Genomic DNA, 22,044 nt, shown 5'->3' on the forward strand with positions numbered 1-22,044 from the left:
AGAAGGTTTGACCCTTCCGTTTACTCCATCTACACTTCACGCTGCCTTGACATGGCCAGCAGCATAATCAAGGACCAGTCTCACCCCGGTCACTCCCTCTTCTCCCTTCTCCCATCAGGCAAGAAGTACAGAAGTGTGAAAACGCACACCTCCAGATTCAGGGACAGTTTCTTCCCAGCTGTTATCAGGCAACTGAACCATCCTATCACCAACTAGAGAGCGGCCCTGATCTCCCATTGGAGACCCTCGGACTATCTTTAATCAAACTTTACTGGACCTTATCTTGCACTAAACGTTATTCCCTTTATCTTGTAACTGTACAGCGTGGACGGCTTGATTGTAATCATGAATAATCTTTCTGCTGACTGGATGCCCTTCTGATACTTAAGACCTTAGAGAAACAGGCCCTTGAGCCCGAGTCCACGCCAACCAGCGATCACCCATAAACCCGCACTATCCTACACACAAAGGACAATTCACAATTTACAGAAGCCAATTAACCTACCAACCTGCACGTCTTTGTGGGAAGACGTGTTTAAACGTTTTATGTGTTTAACTTTAACCTAAACAGCCCTAGACATCAAGCGCTGATCACTTACCCTGGTTGGGAAGAAGGGGCTGGTTTTGAAGTTCTTCAGGGTCATGGAACAGGTGTAGGTGCCGAGGAAGAGGATGAAGGACATGAGGGCAACGTCTGGGACAAAGTGGCAGCTTGCACCCACCATGCGGCCCCCGTACTTCACGCATTGCTTCTTGGACAGCGATGACCAGTCAAAGCTCGTGTTCTACACACAGAGGAAACACAATCACTTTGTTAGAGTCAGGACAGTCATCCTAATCATTTCATAAGTTCTATAACCATATAAAGTTCTAGGAGCAGAATTAGGCCATTCGGCCCATCGAGTCAACTCCGCCATTCAATCATGGCTGATTCTGAACCCCATTCTCCTGCCTTCACCCCATAACCCTTGACACCCGCACTAATCAAGAATCTATCTATCTCTGCCTTAAAAACATAAATTGACAGACTCCACAAATGTCTGTGGCAATGAGTTCCACAGATTCATCACCCTGACTACAGAAATTCCTCCTCATCTCCTTCTTAAAGGAACGTCCTTTAATTCTGAGGTTGTACCCTTCGATCCAAGATTCTCCCACTAGTGGAAACACATCTTCCCCACAATCATTCTATCCAGGCTTTAAATAAGGTTTCAATGAGGTGTCCCCTCATCCTTCTCAACTCAAGTCCAGGCCCATCCCTCTAAACTCGTCAGACACTCATCATAGGTTAACCCACTCATTCCTGGGATCATTCTCGTAAACCACCTCTGTGACCCTCTCCAGAGCCAGCACATCCTCACTCAGATATGGGGCACAAGACTGCTCACATTACTCCGAATGCGGCCTGACCAGCGCATAGAACCTCAGCATTACATCCTCCTTACATTTAATATAGAATATAGAATGGTACAGCACAGCAAAAGGCCCATAAGCCCATAATACCCATGCCAACCTTGATGCCAAGCTAGTGTCATCCTGCAGTCCAACTGGTTGGGACGGTGGCACAGCAGTATCTCAGTGCCAGAGACCCGGGTTTGATCCTGACTAAGGATGCTGTCTGTACAGAGTTTGTATGTTCTGCCTGTGACCACCCACAATCCAAAGACGTGCAGGTTTGTAAATTAATTGTCTTTGGTGAAATTGTAAATTGTCCCTAGTGTGTGAGATAATGCTAGTGTAGGGGGTGATCGCTGGTCGGCACGGACATCGTGGGTCAAAGGGCCTGTTTCCACCCTGAACTCTAAACTAAAGTAAACTAGCCAAGAGTCAAGGGTTAAGGGTCAATGGTATTTCATTGTCATATATACTGGCAACGGAACAATGAAATTTTTTCCTGCCTCAATTTAACAAGCCTATTTCACAATACAATACGGTACAATACCGTTTATTGTCATTTGCACTTCAAATGAAGTTCAAACGAAATTTGGTTTCTGCAGTCGTAAAACAAGATAAGAACCAAGACACACACCAACACAATTTGCACAAACATCCATCACAGTGAATCTCCTCCTCACTGTGATGGAAGGCAAAGTCTTGTCTCTCCCATGCTCTCCATTCTTCTCTCGATGTCGATGTCAAAGTCAACGCCCCCGGCGAGCGATAAAACGTCCCGCGGCCATTAAGGCCGCACCGGGCGATGCAAGGCCGCACTCCAGGTCTTGACGTTGGACCCCCCGTCAGGCCCTAGCAAGTCCCGCGGCCGTTAAAGACGCACTGGGCGATGTAAGGCTCCAGATCATTTTCAGCCCCGCAACTCGTTGCAGGAGAAGTTGCCGTTGCGGGAGCTCCGAAAAGCAGTCTCCCACCAGGGATCGCTGAGCTCCGGAGTCGTGTCGCAGCCGCGCGCCACCACAGCTCCTCCCGTTCGAACTCGGCCAGCTCCACGATGGTGGGCCTGCAGGCACCACGACTGGAGCCCCCAGGTCGTTCCAGCTGGAGGCCGCTCCACGGTGCTAGGCCCCAACAACAACGGAGACCCGACAGGGAAAAGGTTGGGTCCCCCGCACAGGGAAGAGATTCAAAAGTTCCCCCCCCTCTCCCCCCCCCCCCCCGTCCCCGTCCCCGTCCCGTCCCCGTCCCCCACACATACACAGTTAAAACAATTTTTAATAAACATTACAAACTATAAACTATACGGGACAAAAAAAAACAGACGGACTGCAGAGGCTGCTGCAACGCCGGTTGCACCGCCCACACTTGACACAACACACAGATGAATCTGATCAACGATACAATAAATTAATATCCTCAAGACTAGGTAACCATTATAGTGCAAAACTGAAGTTCATAGTGCAGGCAAAGACACAGTCCAGGGAGGATCATGGTTGCTGAGGTTAATGTTGGCATTGTGTAGTGTTCACGAGCCTGATGGAAGATCGTCCATTGAAGCTTTGCACTTCTTAAACCTGTCTCCCTGACATTAGATTGTTTAAGAAGGAACTGCAGATGCTGGAAAATCGAAGGTAGACAAAAATGCTGGAGAAACTCAGTGGGTGAGGCAGCATCTATGGAGCGAAGGAAAGAGGCTGCCCCACCCGCTGAGTTTCTCCAGCATCTTTGTCTCACTGACATTAGACATTGACCAACATGGAAAATATCTCCATTTTTGGTTGAAAGTTTATACATTTTCCCATTCCTCAGCAAAAGTACTTTCTGGTCAGAAAAGCTGATTTGCAACTAATACATGTCGTCGTCACAATGACCACAAAGTCACAACTTGGTGACTTGTCTCTCTCTCTCTCTCTCTCCCTCTGTCCCTCTATTCCAGCCCGGTCAAATGGCACACATCACAAACCCAACCACAACATGTAGGCGGATCTCCTGATGCAATGCTGAGGAGTTGCTGCACCCTCACACACTCTCTGTAGGTAGAGTAAGATAGAACGTAGAACAGTACAGCACAGGAACAGGCCCTTCAGCCCACAACGCCTGTGCCCACCAGGATGTTAAGCCACCTGGACCTCAAGTTTCGACTCAAGGAACTGCAGATGCTGGTTTGGACAAAAGGACATTGAGTGCTGGAGGAACTCAGTGGATCAGACAGTATCTCCGGAGAAAAAGGACGGGTGGCATTTTGTGTTGGGACCAAAATCCAGATTTCTCCAGAGAGGTTGCCTGACCCGTTGAGTTACTCCAGCACTGAGCATCTCTGTGGATGCTTAACGTTAAGTGACATTTCGGGCCGGGACGCTTCTTCAGGCTGATGTGAGGGTCCCATTTAGGGCGGCACGGTGGTGCAGTGGTAGAGTTGTTGCCTCACAACGACAGAGATCCAGGTTCGATCATGACTACGGGTGCTGTCTGTGTGGATTTTTTAACGTTCTCCCGCGTGACCACATGGGTTTTTGTCCAGGAGCTTCAGATTCCTCCCACATCCCAAAGACGTGCTGGTTTGTAGGTTAATTGGCTTCTATAAATTGTAAATTGCCCCTAGCGTGTAAGGTAGTGCTTGTGTATGGGGTGATCACTGGTTGCCGTGGATTCGGTGGGCCGAAGAGCCTGTTTCCACTCTGTATTGTAAAGTCTCAAGTTTATTGGATGTTAGTGAGTGTGGAGCGGATGAGAAAGTGGGATATACCCAATCACCCACTAGGTTGGTGAATTGGCTTCTGTAAATTGCCCCTAGGGTGTAGGATGCAAAATTGGGAAGACATAGAACAAGTCTATGGACGATGTGGACTTGATGGGCCGAAGGGCCTGTTTCCTCACTGTATCTCTTAAAAAATGACATGAAATGTCACCTATCCATGTTCTCTGGAGGAGCTGCCCAATCTGCTGAGTTACTCCAGCACTCTATGTCTTTTTTTTTGTAAACCAGCATCTGCAGTTATAAACTCAGTTGCCTTGTGATGTAACAGACTACCATCTGACATGTCATGTCTTCATTGGTCGGGGCACTGAGTCAGGAAGTCACGCTGCAGCTCTACAAGACTTTGGTCGGGCCGCATGTGGAGTATTGCGTGCAGTTCTGGTCGCCCCCATTGCAGGAAGGATGTGGGGCCTTTTGGAGAGGGTGCGGAGGAGGTTTACCAGAATGATGCCTGCATTAGAGGGTTTCAGCTACAGGGAGAGGCTGGACACACCGGATTGTTTTCCATGGATTGCCCGCTGAGGAGATACCTGATAGAAGTGTATAAAATTATGAGAGGCAGTCAAAAGCTTTTTTCCAGGCTTGAAATATCAAATACTGAGGGCACAGCTTTAAGGTGAGAGGGGCAAAGTTTAAAGGAGATGTGCAGGGCAAGTTTTTTACACAGAGGGAGGTAGGTGCCTGGAACGCACTGCCAGGGGTGATGGTGGAGGCAGATACGATAGTGGGTTTGAGAGACACGTGGATATGCAGGGAATGGAGGGATGTGGATCACGCGCAGGCAGAGGAGAATTGGTCTTGCATCATGTTCGGCATCATTGTGGGCCAAAGGGCCTGTTCCTGTGCTGTATTGTTCTATGTTGTATGTCAGCGGTGAAGGGACTTTGCGCAAAGCACGTCCGGACCATCAGCTGCACCCTGGCCTTCCCCAGCTCAGACCTCCAGGTGATAAGTAGGGTTGCCAATTGTCCCAGATTAGCCGTGACATCCGGTATATTGGGCTAAATTGGTTTGTCCCGTACGGTACCGCCCTTGTCCCGTATTTGACTGCTACTACTCAGGTCGAGGGGACTGTCGGGTCGGAGCGCCGCGTCCGGCCCCGCCTCACCCGTCCTGACGTAGTGCAGCCCATGGAGTGCAGCAGCAGCACCTCGCCCGTGGCCCCGTCGGTCGGCAGCCCGGCCAGCTGTCTGATCTTCGGACCTTCGCTTACCCGCCGACACCACCACCCCTCCTTCTCATGGCCGATCATCGGTTCATGAGTTGGATGGGGCGCCGGACTTTGCACGCGACATCACGCGGCCCGGGCCAAAACTCCTCAGCTGGCCCGCCGGCTGGGCTTTGTGTGTAGTCCAGCACCCGGGCCAACTCTTCATTCACCCAGCCACGGCCGAGTCGGTGAATAAATTGTCGTTGGGAATTTGTCCCGTATTTTGACCGTTTGTCCCTTATTTGGGGGTGAGAAAGTTGGCAACCCTAGTTATACTATACACTTCAATAACTTTCCTCACACCGAGGGTGGGTGTATGGAACATGCTGCCAGAGGAGAAAGCTGAGGCAGGTACTGTAACAACATTTAAAAGACACTTGTGTAGGAAGGAACTGCAGATGCTGGTTTACACCAAATTAGACACAAAATACTGGAAATTCCTTCTCTCCAGAGATGCTGCCTGTCCCGTTCTAACAATCAACCATTCTACATTTCCTCATCATTGTCTACTTTGATCTGTCGTTTTCACACCTTACCCTTCCATATCTCTGTGTCTCCCTCTCCCCTGACTCCCAGTCTGAAGAAGGGTCTCGAATCATACATTCCCTCCAGCACTTAGCAGCATGGTGCACTGACAACAACCTGGCCCTTAACTCCAAGAAGACCAAGGAGCTCATTGTAGACTTCAGGAAGCCAGAGGCGGCACGCACACCCCCATCCACATTAACGGGACGGAGGTGGAACGTGTTTCTAGCTTCAGGTTCCTGGGAGTCAACATCTCCGATGACCTCTCTTGGACCCACAATACCTCAACTCTGATCAAGAAGGCTCACCAGCATCTCTTCTTCCTGAGGAGACTGAAGAAGGTCCATCTGTCTCCTCAGATCCTGGTGAACTTCTACCGCTGCACCATCGAGAGCATCCTTACCAACTGCATCACAGTATGGTATGGCAACTGCTCTGTCTCCGACCGGAAGGCATTGCAGAGGGTGGTGAAAATTGCCCAACGTATCACCGGTTCCTCGCTCCCCTCCATTGAGTCTGTCCAAAGCAAGCGCTGCCTGCGGAGGGCGCTCAGCATCGCCAAGGACTGCTTTCACCCCAACCATGGACTGTTTACCCTCCTACCATCCGGGAGGCGCTACAGGTCTCTCCGTTGCCGAACCAGCAGGTCGAGGAACAGCTTCTTCCCGGCGGCTGTCACTCTACTCAACAACGTACCTCGGTGACTGCCAATCACCACCCCCCCGGACACTTATTATTATTTATTCAAATCATTTGCTATGTCGCTCTTCCAGGGAGATGCTAAATGCATTTTGTTGTCTCTGTACTGTACACTGCCAATGACAATTAAAATTGAATCTGAATCTGAATCTGAGATGCTGCCTGAACCGTTTTGTGTCTATTTTCGATGTAAACCAGCATTTGCAGTTCCTTCCCACACATTTTATCTGCTTACTCCAGCATTTTGTGTCTATTTTAAAAGATACTTGGACAGGTACATGGACAGGTTTAGAGGGAAACAGGCCAAGTGGGGCTAGTGAGGATGGGGCATCTTGGCCATCTTGGGCCAAAGGGTCTGTTTTCACGCTGCATAACTCTGTGATTCTGTCATAGAAAGTGACAATCTTTCTTCCTATGGTTGGGGTGTCATCAACAGGGAGGACATAGGTTTGTGCAAGGAAGTGTTTATCAGTTTGGTTGGTATCTGGAGCAATCTGCCCAAGGAGATGGTGCGGAGTTTAATTTAGAGATACAGCATGGAAACAGGCATTTCGCCCACCTGACCATCGATCACCCGTTCACACTGGTTGGATGTTAGCGCACGTTCTCATCCACTCCCTACACACTAGGGGCAATTTACAGAGGGGCGATTAACCGACAAACCCACACAGGGAGGAAACCGGAGCACCCGGAGAAAACCCACCCTGTCACAGAAAGAATGTGAAGACATCACCCACACAGCACCAGAGGTCAGGATAGAACCCGGGTGCGTGGGGCTGTGAGGCAGCAGCTCTACCCACTGTGCCACTGTTGTTTGAGGTGCGATGGTGGAATCAGATACAAGGAGGCTGAAAACCGTGACCTCCAGGTTCAAGAACAGCTTCCCAGCGACCATCGGTCTCTTGAACACCACAACACTAACTGCAGCAACTAGGAACTATGGGCGCAGAGTGCACTACGATTTTGCATTATTATCTATCTATATTCTGCTCACCAGGTGGCGCCAGCAATGACTGCCTCGCCAACAGTCTGTCTCGTCCGTTCCTTTTTTGTTGTTTATATTAAGTGTTAAATGTATGTTTTACTGTTCTTTAGCTTCTTATATGTAGTGGGGGTGGGTTTAAATCGCTTACCTCGACGGAGATGTGATTTTATTCTATATCGTATCTCCGTCCGCACTGCAGCCTAACACCGAGGAGTTGTGGGCCTCTGTTGGAGACCCACTTCGGGAGCTCCAAACGCGGGAGCGTGCGGACTTTAACATCATGGAGCTCGTGGTCCCTGGATAGAGACCGCCTTCGGGAGCTCCAGGCCGCCCCGATGGCAGGAGCTTCAATCGCCCCAACGTGGGAGTTTCAATCGCCCCGACTGCTGATGGTTCGACTGCCCCGACCGTGGGAGAATAAAGGGGGAAGAAGATTGGACTTTATTGCCTTACATCACAGTGAGGAATCTGGGGAATCCGCTGTATTGGATGTTTATGTTAACTTTTATGTAGTTGTGCGTCTTGTTGCTTTTCTTAGTATGGCTTTATGTTAATTCGAATATCGAAACATTGGTACACGTTACAATAAAAGACCTTAAACCTTGAACCTTTACAGGCCAATTAAGCTGCAGCAAGTAATAATTGCATTAAAGGACATAGAGTGCTGGAGTAACTCAGCGGGTCAGGCAGCATCTCTGGAGAACATGGACACAGAGTGCTGGAGCAACTCAGCGGGTCAGGCAGCATAGGGTGGTCAAAAAGGCTTTTGGCACATTTGCCTGCATCAGCACGAGTATTGAGTATAGAAGTTGGGAAGTCATGTTCTGGGCACCATGTTAGAAACATAGAAACATAGAAATTAGATGCAGGAGTAGGCCATTCGGCCCTTCGAGCCTGCACCGCCATTCAATATGATCATGGCTGATCATCCAACTCAGTATCCCATACCTGCCTTCTCTCCATACCCCCTGATCCCCTTAGCCACAAGGGCCACATCTAAAAATATAGCCAATGAACTGGACTCAACTACCCTCTGTGGCAGAGAGTTCCAGAGATTCACCACTCTCTGTGTGGAAAAGGTACCCCTCAGATTCCTCTAGGAAAGATGTTGACAAGCTGGAGAGGGTACAGAGAAGGTTTAGGAGGATGTTGCCAGGATTAGAAGGACTGAGCTAAAATAAATCAATTCCTCCAATTTGATGAGCTCGAAAAGATCATCCACGCATTTATCTCCTCCCTGCCTAGATTACTGCAACTCTATTTACACTGGCATCAGCCAATCTTCCCTGTCCCGCTTGCAACTGGTCCAAAACGTCGCACCGAGACTCCTGACGGACACCCGAAAAAGGGACCACATCACCCCGATCCTGGCCTCTCTCCACTGGCTCCTTGTGCGGTTCCGTATACATTTCAAGACCCTCCTCTATGTCTACAAAGCCCTCAATGGGCTTGCCCCCTCCCACATTAAAAGTCTTCTCACCCACCACTCCACCTCCTGCCCCTCAGATCAGCCGACTTGGGGTTGCTGAACATCCTGCGGTCTAGGCATAAGCTCAGGGGCGACCGCGCCTTTGCGGTTGCAGTTCCTAGACTGTGGAACAGCATCCCCCTTCCCATCAGAACTGCCCCCTCCATCGACTCCTTTAAGTCAAGACTAAAATCTTATCTATACTCCCAAGCCTTTCCTGAAGTCCACTGAGCGAGGGCTATATGTATATATGTATGTAGTTTGTTTGTTTATACTATTCTTATAACAAATGTAAAGCACTTTGGCCAACGAGAGTTGTTTATTTAAATGTGCTATATAAATAAATGTGACTTGACTTGACTTGAGCTATAGGGAGATGTTGAGTAGCCTGGGACTCAATTCCTTGGAGCACAGGAGGATGAGGGGTGATCTCATAGAGGTGTATACAATCAAGAGAGGAATAGATCGGGTAGATGTACAGAGTATCCAGCCCAGAGTAGGGGAATCAAGGACCAGGTTTAATTTGAAGGGGAAGATTTAATAGGAATCTGAGGGGTACCTTTTCCACACAAGTGGGTGTATGGAACAAGCTGCCAGAGGAGGTAGTTGAGGCAGGGACTATCCCAACGTTTAAGAAACAGTTAGACAGGGACATGGATAGGATGGGCTTAGAGGGATATGGGCCAAAAATAAGCAGGAGGGACGAGTGTAGATTGTGCCTGACGGTTGGTGTGGGCAAGTTGGGCCGAAGGGCCTGTTTCCACACAGTATCACTGTAGGACTCTAAATCAGAGGTGCAAAGGGACTTGGGAGTGCTGGTGCAGGATTCCCAAATAGTTAATTTTCAAGTTGAATCGGTAGTAAGGAAGGCAAATGCAATGTTAGCATTTATTTCACGAGGACTAGAATATAAAAGGAACGTAAGTTCTCTTTTATCTTTTATGGCTCCCACAAGGGTTGAGGGTTTTTATTTTTAAAAGTAATAAAAGGACCTCCTGGTGGACAGACAAGGACTGTTGCAAAGAGTAGGAGTAAACGGAGGCCCTTGGAGCACGAAATGGCAGGCAGTGACTAGTGGGGCACCGTCAAGGCTCAGTGCTGGGACGCCCAGCTATTTACAATATATATTAATGATCTGGATGAGGGAATTGGGGCAATATCTCCAGTTTGCGGACGGACAGCTGAGGGTGCAGTGTTAGCTGGTGGGAGGATGCTAGGAGACTGCAAGGTGATTTGGATAGGCTGGGTGAGTGGGCAAATGTTTGGCAGATGCAGTATAATGTGGATAAATGTGAGGTTATCCAGTTTGGTGGCAAAAACGGGAAAGCAGACTATTATCTAAATGGTGGCCGATTGGGAAAGGGGGAGATGCAGCGAGACCTGGGTGTCATGGTACACCAGTCATTGAAGGTAGGCATGCAGGTGCAGCAGGCAGTAAAGAAAGCGAATGGTATGTTAGCTTTCATTGCAAAAGGATTTGAGTATAGGAGCAGGGAGGTTCTACTGCAGTTGTACAGGGTCTTGGTGAGACCACACCGGGAGTATTGCGTACAGTTTTGGTCTCCAAATCTGAGGAAGGACATTATTGCCATAGAGGGAGTGCAGAGACGGTTCACCAGACTGTTTCCTGGGATGTCAGGACTGTCTTATGAAGAAAGACTGGATAGACTTGGTTTATACTCTCTAGAATTTAGGAGATTGAGAGGGGATCTTATAGAAACTTACAAAACTTTTTCTTAAGGGGTTGGACAGGCTAGATGCAGGAAGATTGTTCCCGATGTTAGGGAAGTCCAGGACAAGGGGTCACAGCTTAAGGATGGGGAAACCCTTTTAAAACCGAGATGAGAAGAACTTTTTTCACACAGAGAGTGGTGACAATCTCTGCTAATTCTCTGCCACAGACTGGGTGAAGGTAGTTGAGGCTGGTTCATTGGCTATATTTAAGGAGAGTTAGATGTGGCCCTTGTGGCTAAGGGGATCAGGGGGTATGGAGAGAAGGCAGGTACGGGTAACTGAGTTGGATGATCAGCCAATGATCATATTGAATGGTGGTGCAGGCTCGAAGGGCCGAATGGCCTACTCCTGCACCTAATTTCTATGTTTCTATGTTGCCTGTTCGGCAACATGAATTACTTAGCCTCAATTAGCCTAGTGAATACCCAGCAATCTGACAAAGGGCCTCGACCTGAAACGTCATGCACCCTCTATCTCCAGAGATGCTGCCTAACCCACTGAGTTACTCCAGCACGTAGGTACAGCACCAGAAACCTGGGTTCAATCTGACAACGGGTGCTGTCTATGCAGAGTTTACACGTTCTTCCTGTGACTGCGTGAGTTTTCTCCGTGTGCTCCGGTTTCCTCCCACACTCCAAATATAGATTTGTAGGTTAATTAGCTGGGTATAATTTTAAATTGTCCCAAGTGTGTGTGGGATAGTGGAATATATGGGATGCATGGTCGGTGCGGACTCGGTGGGCCGAAGGGCCTGTTTCTCCTGTATCTCTAAACTAAACACTTTGTACCTATCCATGCCAGAGATGCTGCCTGACCCGCTGGGTTATAGACAATAGACAATAGGTGCAGGAGTAGGCCATTCGGCCCTTCAAGTCAGCACCGCATTCAATGTGATCATGGGTGATCATTCCCAATCAGTACCCCGTTCCTGCCTTCTCCCCATATCCCCTGACTCTGCTATCTTTAAGAGCCCTATCTAGCTCTCTCTTGAAAGTATCCAGAGAACCTGCCTCCACAATTCTCTGAGGCAGAGAATTCCACAGACTCACAAATCTCTGTGTGAAAAAGTGTTTCCTCGTCTCCGTTCTAAATGGCGTGGCCCTTATTCTCCTAAATACTCCAGTACTTTGTGTCCAATTGGACAGGTTGCAATCGACTGATAGTTTTTGGAACCAATTCTTGCTGCTAAAGGAGCGGAGAGTGTTCTGTCAAGTCAGCAGAATCAGAGCCGTCAGTCGTCGGTCAACAGCCAGCAGAGAGAGTCCCTACCCCACCCCACTGCCTCAGGCAGTGTCCCAAGACCAGGGCCCTTTAACACCCCCCCCCCTCCAGCGGCCGGCCAGAGTCACCAGAGGCAGGAGTACTGGCGCCAGAGAGAATCTGTGTCACTGTCATAAGCAAAGATCATAATCTGTAAACATCTCAACTGCAGTGAAGCGGAACAGGAGGCAGAGCTCAGAGCAGGGGTGAAGGGGGAGAGGATCAATACATCTCCCTGTCCCATCCCTGTCTTCCCACCCCACCCCCAGTGGAGTGCTGCTGCTGACCGCTGGGATCAGGACCTCCAACCCGTCACACCGCACGGGCAAGAGGAGCGTCCACCCTCCAACGTGGGAACCATCTGTTCAAGATACATCACAGTGTGGAGACAAGCAAGAACTGGGGGGCACGGCGACGCAGCGGTAGAGTTGCTGCCTCACAGCGCCAGAGACCCGGGTTCCATCCCGACCATGGGTGCTGTCTGTACAGAATTTGTACGTTCTCCTCGTGACCTCGTGGGTGTTCTCTGGGTGGTCCGATTTCATCCGACACACCAAAGACATGCAAGCTTTGTAGGTTAATTGGTTTCGGTTCAATTGTAAATTGGCCCTAGTGTGTAGGATAGTGCTAGTGTGCAGGGATCGCTGGTCGGCGCGGGCTCGTTGGGACAACTAGCTTGTCCGTGCTGTATCACTAAACTAAACTAAACTTCTTCAAAATAGGCATAGTAGGTCTTGAGATGGGGGCCCGACCCAAAACATCACCCCTCCATGTTCTCCAGAAATGCTCTTTTAGTTTAGGTTAGATTTGAAATACAGCACAGAAACGGGCCATTGGGCCCACCGGTTCCATAGAAAGGTACAAAATAGGTGCAGGAGTAGGCCATTCGGCCCTTCGAGTCTGCACCGCCATTCAATATGATCATGGCTGATCATCTCAGTATCCTATACCTGCTTTCTCTCCATACCCCCCTGATCCCTTTAGCCACAAGGGCCACATCTAGCTCCCTCTAAAATATAGCCAATGAACTGGCCTCAACTACATTCTGTGGCAGAGAATTCCAGAGATTCACCACTCTCTATGTAAAAAATGTTTTTCTCATCTCAATCCTAAAAGATTACCCCTTTATCCTTAAACTGTAATCCCTTGTTCTGAACTTCCCCAACATCGGGAACAATCTTCAACCAATTGATGACTTCTTTGACAAAGTAAAGAGCATGTTAGATAACAAGGAAGCCAATGGATGTAGCAAATTTTGTTATCCATAATTTGGTCTGTGAAGTGCCCCGTAAAAGATTACTGCATTAGATAAGCACCTATTGACTTGAACGTAATAGGTTAAGTCCAGGGGGTCAGATATGGGGTTTTATGTGTGGGCCAGATATATTGTCAAGTATCAAGTATCAAGTCTCCTTTATGGTCATTCAGACTTTTCAGTCTGAACAAAGTTTTGTGCCTTGCAGTCATAACATAGAATAAAATAACAAAACACACAATAAACACAGATTTAACATCCACCACAGTGAGTCCACCAGGCCCTCCTCACTGTGATGGAAGGCAAAAGTCTTAAAGTCCTTGTCTCTTCCCTCCTTGTTCTCCAGTGCAAAGGGGCTAAGAGCAAGGCCAAGTGTGCATCCAGAGTCAAGGTCTGGAATAGTTCTAGGTGTGCAGTCAAAGCTGGGACCAGGGCAGTGTTCAGCACTGGGAGCCTAAGCAGGTAAGCAGCTATGATCAGGGGAGAATAAGGGGGCCAGGTGTAAGGCTTGGTCTCTCACTATTTCTCACTCGCAACTCTCACCCATGGGCACAGAGTGCTGGAGTAACTCAGTGAGTCAGGCAGCATCTGTGGACAGGTGATGTTTTGTGTCGGGGCCCGTACAACCCATATGTGGATATTTCTAAGGTAAAGATAGAAATAGAATCTTGATTAGTACGGGTGTCAGGGATTATGGGGAGAAGGAAGGAGAATGGTGTTAGGAGGGAGAGATAGATCCACCATGATTAAATGGCAAAGTAGACTCAATGGGCTGAATGCCCTAATTCTTCTATCACTTACTGTATGACCTTATGGCCGTATTATACTGCTTGCTACAGGTTGGACACAAGTCTAACACGTAGTTGGGGGTCACGGGAACGCAGCCCCAGCGTCACGCAGCCCACCATTGTGTTACAAAATGACAAGAAACCACTTACTGTGAGTAGGGTGTCATTGTACAGCAGTGGCATTGCGGAGGTCACCGTGTCAGAGTCATTCCAATGAAGGCTTGAGTTCACACCTGCAGAATAGCATGAGAGAATGGGTCGTCAACTCAGCAGGAATTGAAGGTATGACCCCTCCCTGATTCCCCAGAGATGTTTCACATACCACCAGCTCAACCAGGACCTTCAATCACCATTCAATTCATTAACAACGTCAGTCAAAGACATCTCGTGCAAACTCCGGATAGACAGGTTCTTAGATTTTGTCAGCACATATTAAATTGGTTAGTTTGGTTTAGTTTAGTTTAATTTAGAGATACAGCACGGAATCAGACCCCTTGGTCCGCGCTGACCAGCGATCCCCGCACACCTACACGATCCTACACACTAGAAACAATTTTACATTTGCACCAAGCCAATTAATCTACAAACCTGTACGTCTTTGTAGTGTGAGAGAAAACCAACGATCTCGGAGAAAACCCACGGGGTCACAGGGAGAACGTACAAACAGCACCCATGGTCAGGATGGAACCCGGGTCTCTGGCGCTGTGAGGCAGCAACTCTACCGCTGCACTACCATGCCGCCCTGCCCAGCGAAGAACTGAGACACAGGGACCTGTAGATGTTGGAATCATGAGCAAAAGACAAAGTGCTGCTGAAACTCAGCAAGACAGGCAGCATCTGTAGAGGGAAATACTCAGCAGGTCAGGTAGCATGGATGAAGAGTATGATGGGACCAAGGTTACAGGTGGATGACCTCCCAGGACAATCCGAGGAGTTAGCTCACCTTCTCTCAAGGAAGAAGACCAACTTTGGATCAGAGGCTTTCAGCTGCAGGGTGAGCTTAGATTGCCTTAGATTGCTGCCTCTGGAATGTCAGAGATTTTGTTCAGTTTAGTTCAGAGATACAGCGCGGAAACAGGCCCTTCTGCCCATTGAGTCCGCGCTGACCAGCGATTCCCGCACACTAGCACTATCCTACACACATCCTGGGGACAATTTACAATTTTACCGAAGCCAATTAACCTACAAAACTGCACGTCTTTGGAGTGTGGGGGGAAACCGGAGCACCCGGAGAAAATCCACACGGTCACGGAGGGAACGTACAAACTGCATACAGACAGCACCTGTAGTCAGGATGGAACCCGGGACTCTGGTCTGTAAGGCAGCAACTCTACCGCTGCGCCACTGTGCCGCTGGCTGAGGGGAGAATTGACAGAAGTAAATCACATAAAGAGAGGGTGAAGAGGAGGTTTACCAGAATGCTGGCCAGATTAGAGGCTTTCAGCTACATGGAAAGGTTCAATAGGTTTGGATTGTTTTAGTTTAGTTTTAGTTTAGTTTAGTTAATTGTCGCATCTGCCGAGGAACAGAGAAAAGCCTTTTTTGTGTGCTAACCAGTCAGTGGAAAGACTATTCATGATTATATTTAGGTGGATAATTGGGTTAGTTTATTGTTATGTGTACCGAGGTACGGGGAAAGATTGTTGTTGCGTGCTAACCAGTCAGCGGAAAGACTATTCATGATTACAATCGAGCAATCCACAGTGTACAGAAACAGGATAAAGGGAATACATTTAGTGCAAGATAAAGTCCAATAAAGTCTGATTAAAGATCGTCCGAGGGTCTCCAATGATGTCGATGGGAGGTCAGGACCGCTTTCTAGTTGGTGATAGGATGATTCAGTTGCATGATAACAGCTGGGAAGAAAATGTCCCTGAATCTGAAGGTGTGCGTTTTCACACTTCTGTACCTCTTGCCTGACAGGAGAGGGGTGAAGAGGGAGTGAGACTGGTCCTTGACTTCTTCTCAAAATCAAAGGTTGAGGGGAGACTTGAGAGATGTATATAAAATGACAAGAGGCGTAAACAGGGTAGACAGTCAGAACCTTTTTCCCCCAGGGTGAAAATGTCCAACACTAGAGGCCGTGTAAGGTGAGAGGGAGAAAAGTTTAAAGGAGATGTGCGGAGAAGATTTCTTTCACTCAGATGGTGATGGGGTCTGGAATGTGCTGCCGGGGGTGGTGGTGGAGGCAGATACGATAGTGGTGTTTAAGAGTCTTTGGGATAGGCGCATGGATTTGCAGGGACTGGAGGGGTATGGATCACGTACAGGCAGATGAGGTCAGTGTAACTTGGCACCATGTTCGGCACAAGCATTGGGGGCTGAAGGGCCTGTTCCTGTGCTGTACCATTTTATGTGCTGTGTTCTATGTCCTAGGATGGAAGCTGCCTGTACTAAGCTAAGGTGACAGTGTCCGTGCTGTGAGCAGGAATAGACATAACCAGTCATGCCTGGCTGCTGCCAAATTATCCTGGCATTTCTCCGCGCAATTCCTCATGTTGCACCCAGACAAGGTAACGGATGGACAATTATCTACTGTCTCAGTCCAGGGGACAAGGCACAGGTCAATGGAGGAATATGATCGCTCCACACAATCTGTCCAAATCACAATTTCTCATTAAGCATCGCCAATCTCAAGTTCCTGAGACCGCAGGGTGACTCTTTACACTTTAGATCCGTGATCAGGAGTGCCGACTTATTCAATGCCCCCAAGGCTGGTTCCTCTCTCTGGTGGAATATCACCCACATCTCTCTTATGCCTCATCTCTGGCACCTTCTCCCCTCCAGCGAGGCTGGTTCAGTTTAGAGATACCGTGTGCAAACAGCCCCTTCGGCACACCGTGTCCGCGACGACCAGCAATCACCCCGTACACTAGCTTTGTGTACCTACTATACACACCAGGGACAACTTACATGGATAGGAAAGGCGAGGAGGTAGAAACCAAGATGCTGGTTTACAAAAAAACAAAAAAACTGGAATAACTCAGCCAGTCAGGGAGCATCTCTGGAGAACATGGATAGGTGATGTTTGGGGTCGGGAACTTTCTTCAGACCTCAATTGATCTGTCAAGGCCTGCTGGTTGCTAACCATTTTAACTCCCTTTCCCATTCCCACAGTGACCTTTCCATCCAGGGCCTCCTCCGTTGTCAGAGTGAGGCCCACACATAAACTAGAGGAACAGCACCTCAAATCCCACTTGGGTAGCTCACAACACAACCCCAATGGTATAAACACTGAATTCTTCGTACATTTTAGTGTGTTATCTGAGTCTATGTGGCACTGTAGCTCAACGGTATGGATGATTCCCTACAGCACGAGAGACCCGGGTTTGATCCCGACTATGGAGTTTCTACGTTCTCCCTGCGACCGTGTGGGCTTTCTCCGGGTGCTCCGGTTTCCTCCCACATTCCAAAGACGTACAGGTTTGTGGGAAAATTGGCTTTGGTAAATTGTCCCAAGTGTGTAGGATAGTGCTATTATACGGGGTGATCGCTGGACTCAGTGGGCCAAAAGGCCTGGTCCCATGCTGTATCTCTAATGTCTAATGTCTAATTTCCCTGTGATGCTGCAAGTAAGAATTTCATAGTTGACATATTTGACTTGCCCAATATGCTTTGGAAAATCAGACTACATAATCAACGATGTGCAGGAAGGAATTACAAATGCTGGTTTATATCAAAGATAGACACAAAGTGATGGAGTAACTCAGCGGGTAACGCTTTGGGTCTTCTGAAGAACGGTTCCGACCCAAAACGTCACCCATTATTTTTCTCCAGAGATGCTGCCTGACCCACTGAGTTACTCCAGCATGCTGTGTCCATGTTCTCCAGAGATGCTGCCTGACCCGCTGAGTTACTCCAGCACTCTGTGTCTATAATCAAAGATGTCCCACCCCAGCCTTTCCTTTTCCTTCCCACACCAGTACGGCAGAAGGTAGAGAAGGTACAGGAAGTAGAGGTGGTACAGAAGCTTGATAGCCATGGGATGGAGTTGGTCTTGATTTAACAATGGCAGCTGGGACTGAGGAACTTCATAAAGCCTCGAGTGTGACCATTGTAGCTACAGTATGTATGGTACATCTGATTTGATTGGATAGCATGCAGAACAAAGTCCTCGGTACATGTGACAATAATGAACCCAAACCAAGGAAGACATTTGATCCAAATTCTTAAAGGTGTAAACACACCCAGAAATGCATGAGATGTGCACGTTTCAGCATACAGGGCACATTCCAGTTACACATTATGAGCTGAGTCAGACTGGGACAGAATGTACTAACTTTATTGACGTTGAATTCAGTTGAAGTACTCTGTGGTATAGTTTACAGACACATTGAATTCATAGAGTCTTACTGCATGGAAACAGGCCCTTCAGCCCAACATGCCCACACTGACTAATAGTGCCCCATCAACATTACTCCCATCTTCCTGCATTTGGCCCATATCCCTCTAAACCAGTCCTTTCCGTGTACCTGTCTAAATGTTTCTTAAACATTGCCTCCACTATCTCCTCTGGCAAATCGTTCCATCTGCCCACCATCCTTTGTGTAAAAAAAAAATCACCCCTCAGGTTCCTATTAAATGTTTCCCCCCCTCACCTTAAACCTACAGTATGTGCTCTCGTTCTCAATTCCCCCACTCTGAGTAAAAGCATTAATCCCATCAATCCCCTCTCATGATGTTGTACACCTTGGATAAGATCACCCCGCATCTCCCTGCGCTCCAAGGAATAAAGTCCTAGCCTGCTCAACCTCTCCCTGTAGCTCAGGCCCTCGAGTCCTGGCAACATCCTCATATATATCGTCTCTGCACCCTCTCCAGCTAGCCAACATCTTTCCTATAACATGGTAATGTTTCTATAACATTTCCTATAACATGGTAACCAACGTCTTACTGAACTGATCCTTCTGCCCACCAAGCTAATCCAAACCAAGCCGTGATGCAGCCCAACAGCATGGGTTCCATTATGCATCTGCCTGTCTGACCCGCTTGAGTGATTCCAGCACCGCCTGATTTTGTTTCAGGTTTCCGTCATCTGCAATGGTTCGTTGCGTTGGTGCTGCATTTCTCACACTCCGGATTGAGCACCAGGAAGAGAGACACTCGTGTCAGACACATAGGGGTCACTGGGTCCACATTGAATTACAAGGCTGGTGGTATTCATTGCTCGCAAGTCATAAATACCTCTTCAAACAAAGCAGAGAAAGCGTGACCCTTTTGAAGGTGTGATCCCCTTCATCACAGCAAAAACTCGAAAAACTGCATTCTTCTCCAGAGACTTTATCGTTTTTGTTAGTTTTGACATACAGCATGGAAACAGGTTGCCCAGCCCATCACGTCCACTCCGACCATTGATCACCCATTCACACTAGCTCTATGTTATCCCATTTTCTCATCCACTAAATGAGAAAGTGGGATCATGTAAATTGCCCCTAGAGAGGCAACTTACAGAGGCCGCTTAACCTACAAACCCACACGTCTTTGGGGTGAGGGAGGAAACACATTTTCAATGACTCGGGTTATTAAATGAATTTAACGAGCTACACTACAAATTCAGTTTATTTCCAGTATATTTCCTGTACATTTCCTAACTCAGCGGCTCAGGCAGCATCTCTGAAGAACATGGACACAGAGTGCTAGAGTAACTCAGCGGGTCAGGCAGCATCTTTGGAGAACGTGAACAAAGAGTGCTGGAGTAACTCAGCAGGTCAGGCAGCATAGCACGAGTGAAATGGACAGGCAACACTTCAGGTCATTCCCTCCACAGATGCTGCCCGACTCTTCTGAATTCCCCCAGTACTTTGTGTTTTGATCAAGATTCCAGCATCTGCAGTTCCTTGTATCTGTGAAAGCACAAGACCCATTTGCAGGAACGGCTCCTTCGCCACTGTTAACAATCCTCCCATAATCTAAGATCTTCCAACCTACCTCCCTACAGATCTTGAATCTTTTTTATAACCATATAACCATATAACAATTACAGCACGGAAACAGGCCATCTCGACCCTTCTAGTCCGTGCCGAACACGTATTCTCCCCTAGTCCCATATACCTGCGCTCAGACCATAACCCTCCATTCCTTTCTCGTCCATATAACTATCCAATTTATTTTTAAATGATAAAAACGAACCTGCCTCCACCACCTTCACTGGAAGCTCATTCCACACAACCACCACTCTCTGAGTAAAGAAGTTCCCCCTCATGTTACCCCTATACTTCTGTCCCTTAATTCTCAAGTCATGTCCCCTTGTTTGCATCTTCCCTCCTCTCAGTGGGAAAAGCTTATCCACGTCAACTCTGTCTATCCCTCTCGTCATTTTAAAGACCTCTATCAAGTCCCCTCTTAACCTTCTGCGCTCCAAAGAATAAAGCCCTAACTTGTTCAACCTTTCTCTGTAACTTAGTTGCTGAAACCCAGGCAACATTCTAGTAAATCTCCTCTGTACTCTCTCTATTTTGTTGACATCCTTCCTATAATTAGGCGACCAAAATTGTACCCCATTCTCCAGAATTTGCCTCACCATTGCCTTGTACAATTTTAACATTACATCCCAACTTCTATACTCAATGCTCTGATTTATAAAGGCCAGCACACCAAAAGCTTTCTTTACCACCCTATCCACATGAGATTCCACTTTCAGGGAACTGTGCACAGTTATTCCCAGATCCCTCTATTCACCTGCATTCTTCAATTCCCTACCATTTACCATGTACGTCCTATTTTGATTTGTCCTGCCAAGATGTAGCACCTCACACTTATCAGCATTAAACTCCATCTGCCATCTTTCAGTCCACTCTTCCAACTGGCATAAATCTCTCTGTAGACTTTGAAAATCTACTTCATTATCCACAACCCCTCCTATCTTAGTATCATCTGCATACTTACTAATCCAATTTACCACACCATCATCCAGATTATTGATGTACATGACAAACAACAGTGGACCCAACACAGATCCTTGTGGCACCCCACTAGTCACTGGCCTCCAACCTGACAAACAACCATCCACCATTACTCTCTGGCATCTCCCATTCAGCCACTGTTGAATCCATCTTGCTACTCCATCATTAATACCCAACCATTGAACCTTCTTGACCAACCTTCCATGAGGAACCTTGTCAAAGGCCTTACTGAAGTCCATATATACACCATCCACTGCTTTACCCTCATCAATTTCCCGAGTAACCTCTTAAAAAAATTCAAGAAGATTAGTCAAACATGACCTTCCAGGCACAAATCCATGTTGACTGTTCCTAATCAGACCCTGTTTATCCAGATGCTTATATATATTATCTCTAAGTATCCTTTCCATTAATTTGCCCACCACTGACGTCAAACTAACAGGTCTATAATTGCTAGGTTTACTCTTGGACCCCTTTTTAAACAATGGAACAACATGCGCAGTACGCCAATCCTCCGGCACTATTCCCATTTCTAATGACATTTGAAATATTTCTGTCATAGCCCCTGCTATTTCTACACTAACTTCCCTCAATGTCCTAGGGAATATCCTGTCCGGACCTGGAGACTTATCCACTTTTATATTTCTCAAAAGTTGCAGTACTTCCTCTTCTTTGAATCTCATAGTTTCCATAGCTACTCTACTTGTTTCCCTTACCTCACATAATTCAATATCCTTCTCCTTGGTGAATACCGAAGAAAAGAAATTGTTCAATATCTCCCCCATCTCTTTTGGCTCTGCAGATAGCTGTCCACTCTGACTCTCTAATGGACCAATTTTATCCCTCGTTATCCTTTTGCTATTAATATAGCTGTAGAAACCCTTTGGATTTATATAGCTGTAGAAACCCTTTGGATTTTACTTGCACTTTCTCTGTAACTGATGCTCTATGACATTGTAACACTGCATTCTGCACTCTGGCTTTGCTCACTTTGTACTTGTGTACAGCTCGATTGTACTCGTGTACAGTATGGCTTGACTGGGTAGCACGCAAACAAACCTTTTCACT

At 47.7% G+C, this 22,044-nt stretch overlaps 1 protein-coding gene across 1 annotated transcript in view; it reads right to left on the reverse strand.

Annotated features, from left to right (window-relative positions):
• LOC129696731 (electrogenic sodium bicarbonate cotransporter 1-like) overlaps positions 1 to 22,044 on the reverse strand; it is a 214,005-nt gene that overhangs the window by 38,342 nt on the left and 153,619 nt on the right. The window contains exons 22-23 of the mRNA XM_055634903.1: positions 14,225 to 14,307; positions 600 to 785 (exon numbers count right to left, since the gene is read on the reverse strand). Coding sequence (XP_055490878.1) covers positions 600 to 785; positions 14,225 to 14,307 — 269 coding nt within the window. The remainder of the gene's footprint in view (positions 1 to 599; positions 786 to 14,224; positions 14,308 to 22,044) is intronic.

The sequence above is a fragment of the Leucoraja erinacea genome, chromosome 1 (assembly GCF_028641065.1).
Source record: "Leucoraja erinacea ecotype New England chromosome 1, Leri_hhj_1, whole genome shotgun sequence".
Taxonomy (NCBI): domain Eukaryota; kingdom Metazoa; phylum Chordata; class Chondrichthyes; order Rajiformes; family Rajidae; genus Leucoraja; species Leucoraja erinaceus.